At 42.3% G+C, this 15,602-nt stretch overlaps 3 protein-coding genes across 6 annotated transcripts; 2 read left to right on the top strand and 1 right to left on the bottom strand.

Moving 5' to 3' along the window:
- Positions 1–86: 86 nt before the first annotated feature.
- Positions 87–13,469, top strand: LOC108061306 (non-lysosomal glucosylceramidase). 3 transcript variants are annotated; one of them, XM_017147417.3, is made up of 7 exons: positions 87–488; positions 8,311–8,580; positions 9,892–10,484; positions 11,027–11,282; positions 11,340–11,713; positions 11,777–12,010; positions 12,610–13,469. In XM_017147417.3, the coding sequence occupies exons 1-7, from the start codon at positions 244–246 to the stop codon at positions 13,467–13,469; spliced, it is 2,832 nt and encodes a 943-aa protein (XP_017002906.2). In that variant the 5' UTR covers positions 87–243. The 3 variants fall into 3 exon arrangements, with proteins under 3 accessions (XP_017002906.2, XP_017002907.2, XP_044250814.1); XM_017147418.3 differs by having other exon boundaries at positions 9,967–10,484; XM_044394879.2 differs by lacking the exons at positions 87–488; positions 8,311–8,580 and adding an exon at positions 9,413–9,789.
- Positions 5,231–7,014, top strand: LOC108061307 (uncharacterized). Its single transcript, XM_017147420.3, has one exon. It carries the CDS (start codon positions 5,375–5,377, stop codon positions 6,884–6,886), a length of 1,512 nt encoding a protein of 503 aa, XP_017002909.2. The 5' UTR covers positions 5,231–5,374; the 3' UTR covers positions 6,887–7,014.
- Positions 13,470–13,793: 324 nt separating the features above from the next.
- On the bottom strand, positions 13,794–15,380 carry mTTF (mitochondrial transcription termination factor). Of its 2 annotated transcripts, XM_070211616.1 has the most exons (4): positions 14,897–15,380; positions 14,253–14,833; positions 13,942–14,192; positions 13,794–13,868 (listed from the first exon to the last, which is right to left on the bottom strand). In XM_070211616.1, the coding sequence occupies exons 1-3, from the start codon at positions 15,297–15,299 to the stop codon at positions 13,950–13,952; spliced, it is 1,227 nt and encodes a 408-aa protein (XP_070067717.1). In that variant the 5' UTR covers positions 15,300–15,380; the 3' UTR covers positions 13,794–13,868; positions 13,942–13,949. The 2 variants fall into 2 exon arrangements, with proteins under 2 accessions (XP_070067717.1, XP_017002910.2); XM_017147421.3 differs by having other exon boundaries at positions 13,794–14,192.
- Between the last annotated feature and the right edge of the window lie 222 nt (positions 15,381–15,602).

Raw genomic sequence — 15,602 nt, forward strand, 5'->3', positions numbered from 1 at the left:
GTTTTTCCCCACGTTATCGATTGGAGCTACCCCCACATTATTCGTTTGGCATTTAGGTGCCTTCCCCATTCGGTCATATTGAGCTCCTCAGATGTTGTGTTTTTTTCGGCTGCTCCGGTCGCGCGTTCGTGCTGCTCTCGAAATAAATCGGATATATAGGCGAAATATGAATTAAACTGTTTTCCAGATAGTAAAGCATAGTGTCCGAACCGAACACGCGATCATCGCAATAGAAATCTCGAAATGGCAACGGAAACCAAGCCGTTGGGCAATGGCAATGCCAATGGAAACGCGGTTGGAATCGCCGAATCCGCCAGTGCCGTGTTCCAGGAGAAGATGAAGCTCCAGCTGGAGGAGCCCAACGAGATAACGGCCGTGCCGAAGTACGGACTCAAGCTGAAGTTCGACCATGTGTGGCCGGAGCGGAGGATCCAAAATGTGCGGGCCTCCATAAGGCAAACGCTGCCCATGGTGCCCCTCGTCTGCAGGTGGGATATATAGAACTAAACACAAATAACCAGCGATCCAAAGACCCTAGAAGTTCCCCTTAAAGTTCCCCCATTTCCAAAAATGTCAGTGCAAACTTCAAAAAAAAACCCAACATCAATAACACTGTGCAACATTTTTTGGGTTATAAAATGTAACCGCAATTCTGATTTCATGGGCGGAAAGAACTCATCGAAATAAGCTAAAACCCATTTGGGCTTTTCTGGCTTAGCTCGCGTTTACCTTTTATAGCGAGTTAAAGTTTTACATACAAAATTTATTTGTAACGGCCATTTCTTGTGAACCGATTAAAATTTCACTATCAAGTCTTCTGTGATTATGTAGCTATGATCCCAAGGAACTAAATTGACAAATGGCTCTTGCGAAGACGTACACCTAGCGCGTTAAAAATCGAAAAATTAGGCTAATTTGTTTTTTAACGCGCTAGGTGCACTAGGTGCTAAGTGCGCAAGAGTCATTTGTCAATTTAGTTCCTTGGGTTCATAGCTACATAATCACTGAAGACTTGATAGTGAAATTTTAATCGGTTCACAAGATATGGCCGTTACAAATAAATTTTGTATGTAAAACTTTAACTCGCTATAAAAGGTAAACGCGAGCTAAGCCAGAGAACCCCAAATGGGTTTTAGCTTATTTCGATGAGTTCTTTCCGCCCATGAAATCAGAATTGCGGTTACATTTTTCATGTTGCACTGTGTAATGAATAAAAATCTAGTAATAATTAAAAACTCATTGAATAGCACCCTAATGTTCTCTGTATTTTTTATCAATAGAGTTTATTGTTCTTAAAAATAGTAAATCAGTTAATATAATATTATTAATAATATAATATAATATTAAGAATTTAAAAATATCTTTGAAAATAATAATCCTTTAGATACAGAGCTCCCTGTTTAAATAATGTCGTGTATATAAACTCCGATTGCAAAAGTTCCTGTGTACTGTTTCCTGATGCTGGGGTATGGACACCTTATCCATAATTAATTAAGGCACAGTAATGTGAAATCAATAACTGGGCCTAATAATACCTCAACAGGAGTGACATCGAGCCTGTCCCTGTCCCTAAGCCCCTCTCCCCTTCCCATCGCTTTCTATATCTCTCGTGCGTGCCAAATATAGCGCCAGGTCCTGGCCAACACACACACAGACACACTCGAGCAGGCCCAACTCATAAATTGAATTCTTTTGTGGTCCCCGTTGCCAACTAAATGACATTAAAAACGTTAGCGCAATGGCTCAGAGGACACCAAAACGCAAGGATTTATTGGAGGAAGCGGGGTGAAAAAAGCTTAGACTATCATGGGGAAAGACATTTTAAAGAGATAATTAATTTAAAATTTAAAAATGAAAAAAACTTAGACTATCATGGGAAAGTCATTTAAAAGAGATAATTAATTTCTAATTAAACTAAAATTTAAAAATGAATTATTTATACGTGGGCACGTTAACTGGGACTGTTTTTAAAGAATAAATATAATAAGTTTAAGTAAATTTAAATTTGTGTAATTAATCGCAGGGCGAAAAAAATTTTTTTCGTTAATTAGCTACTTCAAAAGGGGTGTACATTTTGTTAACCCTTCAATGTACAGCATAATCACTACCTTATGCGGTTCCCAAATTTTTGTGTGTCTCCACAAAAAAAATCCCGCATAGCTTGGCGCCACAATGTTTCCATTGCTCCACCACCCTGCTCCATTCCTGTCTGCCCGCATTGGCGCCACTTTGGGCGTCCTGTTTGCGTGTCCTGGCCACATTTTCAGAGCTCCCAACTCAAACACACAAATACAATAGTTAGCTTTTCTGCTCCCTTTTCATAGTTGCCGCTGACTGACGTTCCTTTGACTGGAGTTCAACCGAACCCGCATACCCGTTGTAGTTGTCAGAAATCACAGCATTAACTGACCCAACAAATGACCCATATTACGAAGTGTACAGAGAGCAATGAACTTGTGAGCCAGTTATTAAATCACTGCTTTCATTTCTCAATTTACACGAATATTTCCTAAGCTCCCCACGTTAGAAACCAGTAGCCAAAAGTATGACTAACTGTGATAGTAATTTGTCTGACGTGTACAAGAAGGTCACCATTTTTCCACGCCTGACTGATAAGGCTAATACATCTTTTTATAAAGTCGAAATAATAACAGTTTATCAGTTTGTTTTAAAAGGGGAAATTCCTAAATATTTTTAATTCGGTTTGAATTTTTTTTACTAAGGAAGCATTTAATCCGGAAAGAAATCTTTCCGGAAGAAATATGGTATATTTACTAATCCATTTTAAACATTGATTGAGGAATCACAGATTATAATCAAAATTATGAGTCATGGCATCTAAAATCATTTATAATAATTAATTTTGATTCTCATGACGTTGCTAAATATTTGTATGTACCCTTAAAAGATAACACCCAGGCTACCTAGCATAAAATAGTCATAAAATATTAAAGCTGTTACTACCAATGCCTGAATCGCAGCCTTATCACTTTATAGGAATTGTTATGTCATGCTGTTCATAGTTTAATCTTTATTTTTTTTAGGCCGTTTCCATGGAAACTTATCAAAATTGCCTAATTGTGTGAAAAAAGTATACTTTGGTAATAGAATATAGTCAAAACTAACCTATCTCAAGATTTAGAATTTTTCGCTTTGGACTACTTATTTGTTAGAATTAATTTCTGTTTGTCACTTTAGCTTCGTCAACCTTTTTAGATTATATTGCTTGATTCAATTTTTTATTGTACAATAAGAATACAAAAGCGAGTCGCGATTAGAAAAGCCTCATCAAGGTTGACTAGGCGGTTTTCCAGCCTGGGAGAATTCTCATAAAACGGCTGATAAGCCAAATTAATGCGACCCCTTTAGTAGTTCGGTTTTTATCACAGTGCCATATAGAATAAATGGGTGTTTTTTGGTAAAATATTATACCAAAATATGGTTGAATATACTTTTACTTTATGTGTAATTTCCTCTCTCCTAAAATGCCAAGTTCCAGTTCAATGTATTTTTGATGACACAGTTCCGGGCATTTTCTTTTTCCTGATTGCCAACTACTTTTCACACAATTTCAATTCAAGCCGGCAGAGAGAGCGGCGCCAGTCAGGAAAAACCTATATGTAGTAAACCCAATCCCTATCCTGAGCCACCCATCCAGCCTGTCTGTCACACATCAAATGCTTTTGGCAAGCTCCCAAGGCGAGTGCACAATGTACTCCTTGATTCTCCTTGGGCGACCCCACATATCGTTGGAGCATCTCCAGGATATACTTCTAGTACATTTGAAAAAAAAAATATGTGAATGGCCCTGGACTCCTTGGAGTCATGTGCACTCGTAAATGGATAATAACACAGTTCGTTTTCCTTTTCATTTCCCTCTCTTCGCGCACTCAAATCATATGCCCATCCAGACGAAGCACTTTTCGTTATTGTTTTCTTATGTCAGAACTCAAAATTTTTTGTGGCAAGATGAAAATCTTATACAAGTCGCTATAAAAATGAATTCCCTTAGGGGAAAGCATTTTGTTTTGAAGCATTTTCCCTTTTCCTTTTGCCTTTTCACTTGTCACATTTTGTTTATTTTTGATGCATCTTCCAGGGTTTCCTTTTTGTGCGGTCTGTTTTTAGATTGGAACTGCATGCACTGGAGATTTGATATTTATAGAGTGTTGGCACTAAGTTTTAAAGATAATTTGAAAATGGTTTCTGTCTAGAAAGAATGGATAAACATGTATTATTCTGGAATATATAAAATATTCAGGCAAACTGAAGACAATTTATTGTGTCCAAGACTATTCCTTCTATACATTGTACATATTTAGGATATCATGTTTACCTTTATGACCAAAGTTAGCAAACAAATTAAACTCGACCAATATGCCAGCTTACCTCAAGCTAACTTGGTTAATTCCCAGAACGACCATGCGACAACAAAGTTATATATTAACTTTAGACAGCAATTTATCAAGGTGCATGGACTACGTCAGCCAACTTCATTAGTTACTTGCCACAAGCAATTTGATTCCTGTCCTCTCCTTTAATATCCCTTCCCAATTTTCCCTCTTCTTTGCCTTCTCTTGACCCAAGCTGACCCGGAAAAACTTTTCTCCAACATTTTTGCCAATTGTGTGGAACAGGAAAGTTTGTTGCACAAATCGAAAAAAAATGAAAACAAAATGGGGAAAATACATAAAGCATGGACATTTTGGGATCGAGTCCGGTTGAAACCCTAATTGGTAGACTAAGTTGCGACTCAATAATAAAACTATTTTCTTGCCATCTTCCACTTAAGACCAAACAACAAACAAAATTTAATTAACTTAAAGATAAACCTAAAGATTGAAGTGAGAAATATTCCGGTTGAATTTTCAAAAAACTGTTATTTATTGACAAATTTGACGGAACTTAAAACATATAGAATTTAATGTTGTTGAAATGTTGAAACTTCTGAAAGTTTACTTTGTAAGAAACAGCTAATAACAGCTGACCGAAACTCAACAATTTAGAAATTTAGCAGTTTAGGGAATCCCCTAATTATTATTTATTATTTCCTGGGTATTCCCTGTTAAACTACTGATTATCAGCTGTACCAGAGTTGTCACCTTATTTTAGAAGAAAGCCATGCAAGCAATTGAATACCCCAATTATATTAAACTTTCTTTTATTTCGCAAGTTCTGAACGGGTACTCTAATATTACCTTACCCTAATACTAACAATTTTCCCATCTAGTAGGCTTTTGAGAATCAGTCTAGTCAACCCTGCTCAAATCCATTCCCAGTTTGTAGTTCAAGTTTTTTTGCTGAACCTTGCGTGGATTCGTTGACTTGGCAACTGGTGACCCGATCCTGGCCAAGCAGACGTCGGTGAACCGCGATGAATCGTCACGAGGGAATCGTGTGCAAGGGCTGCGCCAAGGAGTCCTTCATGGGCAGGTGCTATCGCTGCCTCAGCTGCCGGCAGTTTGACATGTGTGCGGATTGCTACCGCAACGACTTCGTGACCGCCGATCATCCTTTCGATCATCCGGTCATGTGCATCTACACGCCGGCGGACGTGGAGCTCTACTTTGGTGGCGAGTACATCAGCAGCGATCCGCCGCAGAGCTACCGCTGTCCGTACTGCAAGCGGTGGGGCTTCAATGAGTCCACCTTCCTGGAGCACGTCTCGTCCAGCCATCCCAATGCCAATCCGCAGCTTGTCACCACCATGGTCACCCTCTTCGAGCAGCAGCAGGCGGCCCGCCTCTTCCTGGAGGACGAGCAGTTGGCCTCGCTTTTGGCCTCCGCCACGTCGCGCAACGAGCAGATGCGCCGCACGGTGGGCTCCCTGGATCTCTATCTGGTGCCCCTGAATCCGGATGGCAGCTACCGCAAGGCGGAGGGCAAAAAGGAAAATGCCGCGGCCTCCAAGTGCCGGGAGATGGTGGCCAGGGAGCGCATCTTCCGCGTGACCCGACGCAGTGGCGGCCCAACGGGCAGATCCAGCGCATCTAGCCGGGCTCTGCCTGCCCCAGCCTCGGGCAGCAACTCGACCAATGACACCTCCCTGGACCTGGAAGACGATATCATAGCCATCGCCACGAATCCCCGCCTGAATTGGATGCAGCGCAATGTGGCGGCGGCCGAGAGACTGCACTTTGCCATCTCGGAGACCGACAATAGCACTGGTGCACCTACAGCTGCTCCGACAGCCATCGTCTCTCATCCTTCGCTCACCGAGATGATGCGCTTCTATGGCGGCATGCCGCAGGAGCAGCCCGCCACCCGACTCATCCGCTCCAGGCCAGCGAACCCGGCTCCACAAGCGGCGAATACCGGAAGCAACAGTAACCGAACTATACAAGTCTATGGACCCACTTCAGCTTTTACCCAGGCGCAGCAAAATGCCCGTTCCCTGTACTTGGCCCAGGAATTGTTTTCGCGCGACGAGCGGCGTCGCTCGGCCAGGATGCCCACGTTCCAGGGCAACAATGCCGGAGGACTCCAGCGCCTGGGGATCAACTCGCGTGCCTTGACCGCTCGCAACGTGGACTTCAGTGAACTGCCGCCGGAGGAGAGCGATGTGGCCAACCTCAACGCCGCCTCGGTGGAGAACTTCTTGCGCTGCCTCAGGGGAGAGGAGCCGGCCAAGGTGATCAAGCAGCGGGAACAGGAGCGCCGACGCTTTCTGTGCTATCGCTTCCTAATGCCCAGGATCTCGAGGCGTCCGCAGGAAAACTTTCTCCTGCTACGCGCCGAATTCGTGTCGCAACTGCTGTCCTCCGCCTTGTTCGAGGAGGATTTCCAGCGAGTGTCCATAGGAAGCATGGCCCCAAAACGGAAGATTCTAACGGGCAGTAGAATCGCCGGCGCCGGCGATGCTGAGAAGAATTCTCCTCCTGCTTGATTTATTCAGATCAGTTTTCTGTACGATTTGTAACCTTTTTGTATCGGTTAAATTTTCTGTTCATATCGAGAGAACTTTTGGTGACTTTGCCTTTAAGCGCCAGTAAATTAATTGTATTTTTGGATTAATTTTTAAGTTGGACTGGACCCCAAATGTGATCAATTTTTGTTTAAGCTTTACGTTTGTATTTTTTGTAAGCAGCCTCCTGTTAGAAATTCTCCGAGATTTTCCGGAAGGAGCTCTTAACCCCAGGCACTCGGAAAATTGCCACCCACAGAGCAGCACCTCTCGGAAAAACCCTGTGCACTTATATTCAGCTTAATTAAAAAGTCAACAGGCTGGCTGGAAACCCGAGAATTAGCTTAGGGCGTTGAATCACTGCCTTTTTTTTTCCCCGTTTTGCAATTGGCCTGCTGGAGATTTTCTAGCTTTTCAATTAGCCTTTACGTTGTTGTCGAGCAATTTTCCTAACCCCATGAAAAGGCTGTAAGTGAAATAAAAGCCTTATAATCTGCAAGATGAAATTGCAATTTTTTAATTGAAAATAATTGGATAATTGAAATTGAAGCGCATCTGTGCGTAGCTTATCTTGTTGCGTGACGTCAAACGGAAATCTCTTTGAGATTCAAATGAGTATCCATCTTTCTCGTATTTTTCTTTGCGAAAATCATGAGGGTTGTTAAATACAAGACCTGCTGGTAAATTGAATTACCACAGATATGTTAAACATTAAATAAAGTGGTAAAATTACCAAGTGATGTATATTTTCACGACTATTTATATATATTTTGTTTAAAATAAAGAACCTTTAATGACGCAGTGACATACTTTTATAACTAAGTTTGTTAATGATATTGAAAGAAGGTGCGTCTATTTGCTGTGAACTCAACACAAAGTTTGCTAAGGGTGCGTTCTTAAAAAGCACAACGAATTCTATTGTGTAACTTTAATAGGTGATAAGATCTGTGAATCTTTACTATTTTATTTGTTGAATATTAAAAATTATTATTAATATTATTTAAAATAGTAAAAATAAAATCTGGAGCTACGTACCATATTACAATATTATAACTACGATTTCTCTGATTTACACGGCTCATTTAAATGTCTGTCCCATTGGCTTTCGCAACATTTCCGTATGGCTGACAGCATTCCAGCCCTGCACTTGACTTTGGCCACCCGAGACGCCCGCTGACCTTCAAAGAGGGCCTAAAGCAGCCCCAGGGGAGGGTGAAAACGGAACGTTAAGCTGTCAAATGCCCTGTTTCCATTGGGGTTGTTGTAGGGGAAAGCACTCGCAATTATGACATCATCGGGGTCAGGGCACGCAATTGGATTGGGATTGGTAGTGGGAATGGAAATGGGGAAAACATTGACTACCAAAATCTAACTTGGCCTACACTCTCTCTCTCTTCTCAATACAGATATGCGGCCTACTACTGGAAAGTGTCGCGTGAAGGTCGTCGGGTGTACATGGACTACTATTATATGGAGAACGGCAAGCAGATCTACGGAGTACCCATAGGCGGCATTGGAGGTGGCACCATCGGAAGGGGCTATGCCGGCGAATTCTGCCGATTCCAGATGCGTCCTGGGATCTACGAGTACAACGTGGTCCAGGCCAATCAGTTCATTGTGACCATCAAGGATCCCAAGGGATGCACCATCTTTCAGAGCCTGCTCTCCAAATGCAGGTGAGCATAGACTTTTTCGATCAATCTATCTCTCATTCTATCCCTCTGCCCATCGTTGCAAAGAAAGTTTTACCTGTTCCCTGATTTTTGTTTGTTATGCGTGATTCGTGTTGCTTGCATGTTTCGAATTTAATTTCCATTCTATAACTCCCTCACCTCCTCTATAATATATTACCAATGCATTGGGAGTCTTTGACGATTGCTAAGTGCTATTTTTATTTGGTATTTATCTGTTTTGATGGGTTTTCCTTGTATTTCTCATGGAAAACATATTGATGTAGGCCAGAACAACGAACTTTTTATAGGTAGCGTGACGAAATTGTATGGGTCATTTGACATGGACTTTATATCGAGTGTATCTATAATTTAACGGCTATTCCATTAGCATATATAATTTGGGAAGTTTTAATTTAGCACTTAAACAAGAGATTTCAAAAAAAAACTTTTTAGAAATGTGAGCACTGTACAAACTTTATATTTAAATCTTAGAATTGTTGTATTTTTATATATTTTTTAATGTCAGTCAACTTAACTTAAAATGCCTTCTTTTTTTAACATTGCTTCACTTGATAACGTCTTTGTTTTCTTTGACTCTACCAAACAAAAATTAACAAAGGCGTTTTTACAGAACTTGATAAGGTTTTTAATTATTTTCTCCTATCAATGACGTTTGTAAAAGACCAAACCTTTGACAAAAACTTAGATGTTTTTATAATGTGCAAAATGTAAAAGACTCATTATTAAGCTAGGCCCCATTAATGGACTTTGATTTTTCCACTTGAACAAACTCTATTGCTTCCAACCAATTTCTACTACTCTACTGATCTTTTTTACTATTCCCACTATGTAAATGTGTCTCCCCACCTTAACCCTCTGAACGAAATGTGGAAGCTTTCTGTAACCCTAGATTACTTCAAATGCTAACCCCCCACTCACCTCAAAAATAGGTGTCGGTTTCTGTGTTCCTAAACAAAAAAAACTGTAAGAAACACAACGTGTTTCGAATGGAGATTACAACTTCAACATTAAATATTTTTCTCTAATTCTTGATGCACACATAAAACGAATTATTAAACACGCAACTCTTATCGACAAAAAACTCACCGACGACAATCACCACATGGATATGTTAAACATACAAACCACCGATTCTGGGTTATTTTGGGTTATCTGGCGCGACGACAACGTTTTGGTTTTTGGAATGGTATGGTATGGTGGACCTTTTACCTTGGCTTTCCTATGCACTTTGGTTCCGATTTGGTTTCGCTTTGTTGCTTTGTTGCCACTCCAATCACACATATCCATATCCAGCACCCGGGACAAGAGCAGCGATCCGGATGGCGATCCGGATGGGGAAAGAACTAAATGTCAACTGCCCAATTGCAGCAGTCGCGCCAAGCAGCCGCTGAGTGCGTGGCACTCGAACATCGAGGACTCGCGCTGCAGCTACACGGGTCTGTATCCTCGCTCCTGGACGGAGTACGATCTGTCCCACTACGGAGTGCGCCTCACCTGTCGCCAGGTATCGCCGGTCATTCCGCACGAGTACCGCGAGTCCAGCCTCCCGTGCGCCGTCTTCGTGTGGAGCGTGGAGAACGTCTGCGACCAGGAGCGCAAGGTGTCCATCACGTTCAGCTTCAAGAACGGCACTGGGAACAAGAAACAGGATGCGGAGGGCGGTGCGGAGTCGCAGATGATCAGCGAGGGCAACGCCAAGGGTGTCTCCATCCGGCAGAAGATCGCCGACATGCCCTGCAGCTATAATTTGGCCTGCCGAGTCCTCCCCGAGATCAGCATCACGCGGTGCCCCCAGTTCGATCCCGCCGGCAACGGGGAGCAGCTGTGGGCTCAGCTCAAGGAGCACGGACAGCTCAGCGAGCAGCCCACCTCAGAGATCCTGAAAAGTGAGTAAGAGTTAAACCCATAAGGTATTCGCAAATCGAAGATATTACTAAAAAAAATATTTATTGTATTAACTTATTTATTTAAATTTTAAATTGTAAGACTACTATGCAACTTCGAATTCTAGTATTAAAACTTATTCATTGGATTATCTAAAAATAGATTTTAAAAAATTTTGTTGATACAAGGTATAGAAAACTAATTCAAATTCACAGCAAAATCATAAATGTTTTTCAATCGTAACGGATCTAATAGATATTGTCAACGTTAAGTTGTGTTTAAACAATTATTATTATAATGGTGATGAGGATATAAATAATTATCATTTTTTAAATAAAAATGTTATCTTAATAGTGATCAAGATATTAAATAATTACGCTCAAAATTACTCGCTTTTATCCAATGATCGGTGATATCATGACTATAATTTGCAAAATGTTCCAAGTTTTTTAAAATCATGATCACACAGAAAATTAAATTTGTATAATCTTTTTTTGTGATTTTAAGAACTATCTATAACCTATGAATTTCCATTCCCCTTCAGCCAAAGATATCGGCGTGGCTGTCTGTGCCCAGGTGGCCCTGAAACCCATGGCCTCGCATGAGCTGGAGTTTGTGCTGGCCTGGGACATGCCGAAGATTCAGTTCCCCAGGAAGTTGCAGACCCACACGCGCTACTACACAAAGTATTTCAATGACAGCGGCGATTCGGGTCCCAAGATCTGCGAGTATGCACTGAAGCAGTACGCCAGCTGGGAGAGATTGATCGATGCCTGGCAGAGACCCATACTGAATGATGAGTAGGTTTACCTAAAACTATTTTTCCAATAAGTTATTGCTAATCCTTTGCCATTTAGAACCCTTCCCGACTGGTACAAGTGCGCCATATTCAATCAACTCTACTTCATTTCGGATGGCGGCACCATCTGGTTGAAATGCGACTCCTCGCTGGGCAAGGAGTTGGCCTACGATGATCCCCGGCTCGCCTACGGTCGTTTTGGTTATCTAGAGGGCCACGAGTATCGCATGTACAACACCTACGATGTCCATTTCTATGCATCGCCGGCTCTGGCCCATCTGTGGCCCAATCTCCAGGTCAGTCTGCAGTACGACTTCAAGGATGCCATCGCCGCTGAGCTAAACGATACACGTAAAATGCTCTACGACGGCAAGGTGATGCCCCGCAAGGTCAAGAACTGTGTGCCCCACGATCTGGGAGATCCCGATGAAGGTCCGTTTTTAAGATCTCTACAAGTACTCTTTATAACTACATATAAATGGATTTACTTTCTAGAGCCCTTTACCCTCATCAACTGCTACAACATCCATGATGTGAACGATTGGAAAGATCTCAATACAAAGTTCGTTCTGCAAGTCTATCGGGACTACTATGTCCTCAATGAACTGGCCCAGGCCCAAGCGGATAATGCCAGCAAGTTCAGCTCCATCGAGTTCATCGACAAGGAGAGCTTGTATGAGTTGTACAGCCAGGACAACAAGCGCAAAAATTCCGCCGATGAGAAGCAACGTAAGTTAAATATTTATATTTAGGATTAATAATTTAAGACTTAATAACGAAAACAACTGTTATTGTAAAGTTGTCTTACAAAAAAAAATCAAGCTCATAGAAGAGTTCTACAATTTTTTTAAATACACCACTTTTTTAATTAGCCATTGTAGTTTTAAATCCGTAATTATTTTTATTTTTTTTATTTTTATATTAACACCCAAAAAATACTCTGTTATTTGTTGATTTTTATGAATAACAGTTATTACCTTAACATTTTTTAAAAAATTAAATAATTAAAATAAAAAATTTTAACAGTGCTTTATGTAACTTAGTAAAAATATTTTAAAAAAAGCAACCGCGCATATTATATAACTATATTTTTTTTTAATTTATTTTCTCACAAAATCGCTATAAATCAATCAACTGTTATTTGTCAACTTTTATTATAAAATCGAAAAATAACATAACATTAATAAAAAATAGAAATAACTCAAAAATAACAGTTATTTTTTTAGTTTTACTTTACAAATCAGAAAATAACCGTTAAAATGTGATTTTTAAAATAAAACTTATAACAGTTACGGTCCCTGAATTTAAATTGCTCTTCTTTTTTTCAGAGAACCGTAAATCTGCATCGATGTACATCAACGAAACCAACGGAAAGGTCTACCTCATGGACGCCATTGGCTATCTAAAGGCCATGTACGGACCCTGCAAGGCCATCATGGAGCGGACCATTGAGTACGACAAGGACAACGACGGGCTGATCGAGAACACCAAGATGCCGGACCAGACCTACGACTCCTGGGTGATGGACGGCCCGAGTGCCTACTGCTCCGGCCTGTGGTTGGCTGCTCTGCAGTCCATGTCGGCCATGGCCACGATTCTGGATCAGCCGAACGATTGCCTGCGCTATCAGGACATCCTCGAGAAGGGCAAGCGATCGCTGGAGGAGAAGCTCTGGAATGGCAGCTACTATCGCTTCGATCTTTCGCACGGCCATCGGGATACGATTATGGCCGATCAGCTTTGCGGTCATTGGTATCTGAAGTCTTGCGGCTTCGACTACGAGATCTATCCGAAGGAGAATGTGCGCACGGCCCTCAAGAGGATCTATGACAACAATGTGATGGGTTTTCATGACGGGAATATTGGGGCGGTCAATGGGTTCATAGCCAACGCGGGAGAACCCACCAAGCCGGGCCACGTGGACAACAGCAACATCCAGGCGGAGGAGGTGTGGCCAGGTGTGGTCTACGCTCTGGCAGCCACCATGATCCAGGAGGGAATGTTCGAGGAGGCCTTCCAGACGGCCGGCGGCATGTATAAAACCCTTTCGGAGCGCATCGGCATGAATTTCGAGACCCCGGAGGCGTTGTACGGCGAGAAGCGCTATCGTTCCATTGGCTACATGCGACCTTTGAGTATTTGGTCCATGCAAGTGGCACTGGAGAGACGGCGGGCCCAGCGCGACTAAAAATCTAGAGAGTACAATCTACACAACCAAAGATATTACTAAGCCAGCACAACAATGATCTTAGCTTTTAGTTTGATTTTTCTGTCGAGGTTGAAAGTGTAACGAGCTTATTGAACGGGCAAAGATGATTGAGATGTCTGAGATGGTATTCAAATTTATAGCTTTATGTGTACTTTTAAGCTGGAATCTGTTGGCGCTTACTCCATGTCTTCTCTAGCTATAAAGCCAGTCACAAATCAAACTGCTACTCTCTGTTGAAGTACAACTACGCAATGGTATTCAAATGGAGCACAATTCGTATTTAAATGTTAGCTAAGCAAAGTATTTAAATCAATTACAAATGTTTTAATTAATTATCTATGTCCTAAGAAAGTATTTCAATGTGTAAACCGTTGCTGTCTGCAATAAATGTGACCAAAGAGTCGGAAATTAATCAAGAATATAAAGATTTTGTGTTAACAAAAATTACAACCTCTATTGTTATTGTTCTGAGACAGTTTGGGGATCTCTTTTCTGACTTATCCAGTGCTGCAAAAACTTCTCGTACTCCCTTCGGCTGCGACAAAGGATTACGAGGGAGGAAGGTCTGCAGCCATGGGATTTCAGCTCTTCCATGCGCTCCTTTGTAGTCTTCAAGCTATGGCACAGGATTCGAGGCACTTGGGCGATCTCAAATCTGCTAAATTGGGCATCATCGAGTAGGTAGTCCAGCACCTCCTTTATCTAAATGATTAGAAGTTAAATAACTATTGCTTTTCTTTGTGTAATGAGATAGTAACCCACCTTGGTCACCCGCACCGTGTGCACCTGCGGATGTTTGTCCATTATTACTTTGGCCTCACCAGCACTAAATCCCAAACGATGGGCCAGGTACTCCACCACCGAGGAGAACTCCCCCAAGACCTTTAGTTCGTCCAAAGAAAGCTTCAGGGAGCGCTGCAGTATGGGCTCCGGACAGCGCACCATCCAGGGCATAATCTTATCCTTTTTGGCTCGCTTGGCGCGCTCCAAACGCAGTTGAACCGACTTTGGTGTATAGCGAAAGGCCCACAGATCCTTGAGAACGTTAATGGGCGACACATTGTAGTCGATCATGTGCTGCAGGTTCTTCTCGAACATCTCGTAGGGCATCTCCAGGATGAAGAGCCGCTTGCACAGGTACTTGGTCACGAGATCGGGGCTGACCTGCAGCTTTTCGCTGATGTAGTAGACGCGATTCAGCTGCGGCATCGAGCCGCGCTCCGAATTGAGGGCGCTGACCAGCTTGCGGAGGCGTGGCACAGTGAGGCGCAGGAAGGGCACAAAGTGATTGATGTCCTTCATGTCCATGGACTTGATAAGCTGGAGTTTCAGTTCCAGGCGCTCTGTAAAGGAGGGAAAATGTAAATGATTCTATTGCAAGAAGGAATAAAGGTAAGTAGACCCACTGTTATCCAGGGACAGCAGCCAGGGATACTCCACGAAGCTGCGCCGGCTCACGCCCTCCAGCTGCAGTGTGTCCAGGGTCAGGGCGAGAGATCTTCCTCGGTAAGTGCGATGCACCAGCTCATCGCTGATGATCCTCTGCAGCTCCTCGTCCGTGAAGCGAAACCGCTCCCGCAACGTTTCGAGCAGCACCCGCGCCTTGGTGCCCGTCTCCTGATCCTGGCGATAGGGCACATAGTCGTTGTCCGCCTCGTTGCCACCAAATGTGGCGCTGGTCAGCAGGGATTTCCGTGGACTTCCGGGGTTTTCGTACTGCGAGAAGAGCAGGCGACGGCTGCAGTTTGTGTTTATGGTTGCATGCAGCTTGAGCGCCGTCTCGAAGCTGCGCAGTAAGTTTCTCAGCATTCGGAATTAGTTTAGTATTCAAAATTAATCCAGAAAATAATAAACTACTTATAAAACAAGATTGTCGATAACGATAGCATCGATAACTTATAAAACAAGCGGCGGGAACAGCTGATGCACACGATGGAAATATATTTTCTACTCGTTAGCACCACGTAAAATGGTTTTTACTCGTTAATTAACAGCTGATCAAGTACTTATCGTTATCGGCTTTGAAAATGTTACCGTTAAACCAAGAATTGGTTAATTGTAATATTTTCAGATTTTAAACCATCTTATTTTATTGTTAGGTTAATGCCAATT

The sequence above is a fragment of the Drosophila takahashii genome, chromosome 2L, assembly GCF_030179915.1.
Source record: "Drosophila takahashii strain IR98-3 E-12201 chromosome 2L, DtakHiC1v2, whole genome shotgun sequence".
Classification (NCBI taxonomy): domain Eukaryota; kingdom Metazoa; phylum Arthropoda; class Insecta; order Diptera; family Drosophilidae; genus Drosophila; species Drosophila takahashii.

What these genes read in the sequence shown, in the direction of transcription:
- LOC108061306 (XM_017147417.3), top strand. Translation starts at nt 244, where the DNA reads ATGGCAACGGAAACCAAGCCGTTGGGCAATGGCAATGCCAATGGAAAC. An exon ending in CACCTCAGAGATCCTGAAAA is followed by an intron (nt 10,485 to 11,026) that starts GTGAGTAAGAGT and finishes ATTCCCCTTCAG; the next exon opens with CCAAAGATATCGGCGTGGCT. An exon ending in AGACCCATACTGAATGATGA is followed by an intron (nt 11,283 to 11,339) that starts GTAGGTTTACCT and finishes TTTGCCATTTAG; the next exon opens with AACCCTTCCCGACTGGTACA.
- LOC108061307 (XM_017147420.3), top strand. Translation starts at nt 5,375, where the DNA reads ATGAATCGTCACGAGGGAATCGTGTGCAAGGGCTGCGCCAAGGAGTCC.
- mTTF (XM_070211616.1), bottom strand. Translation starts at nt 15,299, where the DNA reads ATGCTGAGAAACTTACTGCGCAGCTTCGAGACGGCGCTCAAGCTGCAT. An exon ending in GCTGCTGTCCCTGGATAACA is followed by an intron (nt 14,834 to 14,896) that starts GTGGGTCTACTT and finishes CCTCCTTTACAG; the next exon opens with AGCGCCTGGAACTGAAACTC. An exon ending in ACACGGTGCGGGTGACCAAG is followed by an intron (nt 14,193 to 14,252) that starts GTGGGTTACTAT and finishes CTAATCATTTAG; the next exon opens with ATAAAGGAGGTGCTGGACTA.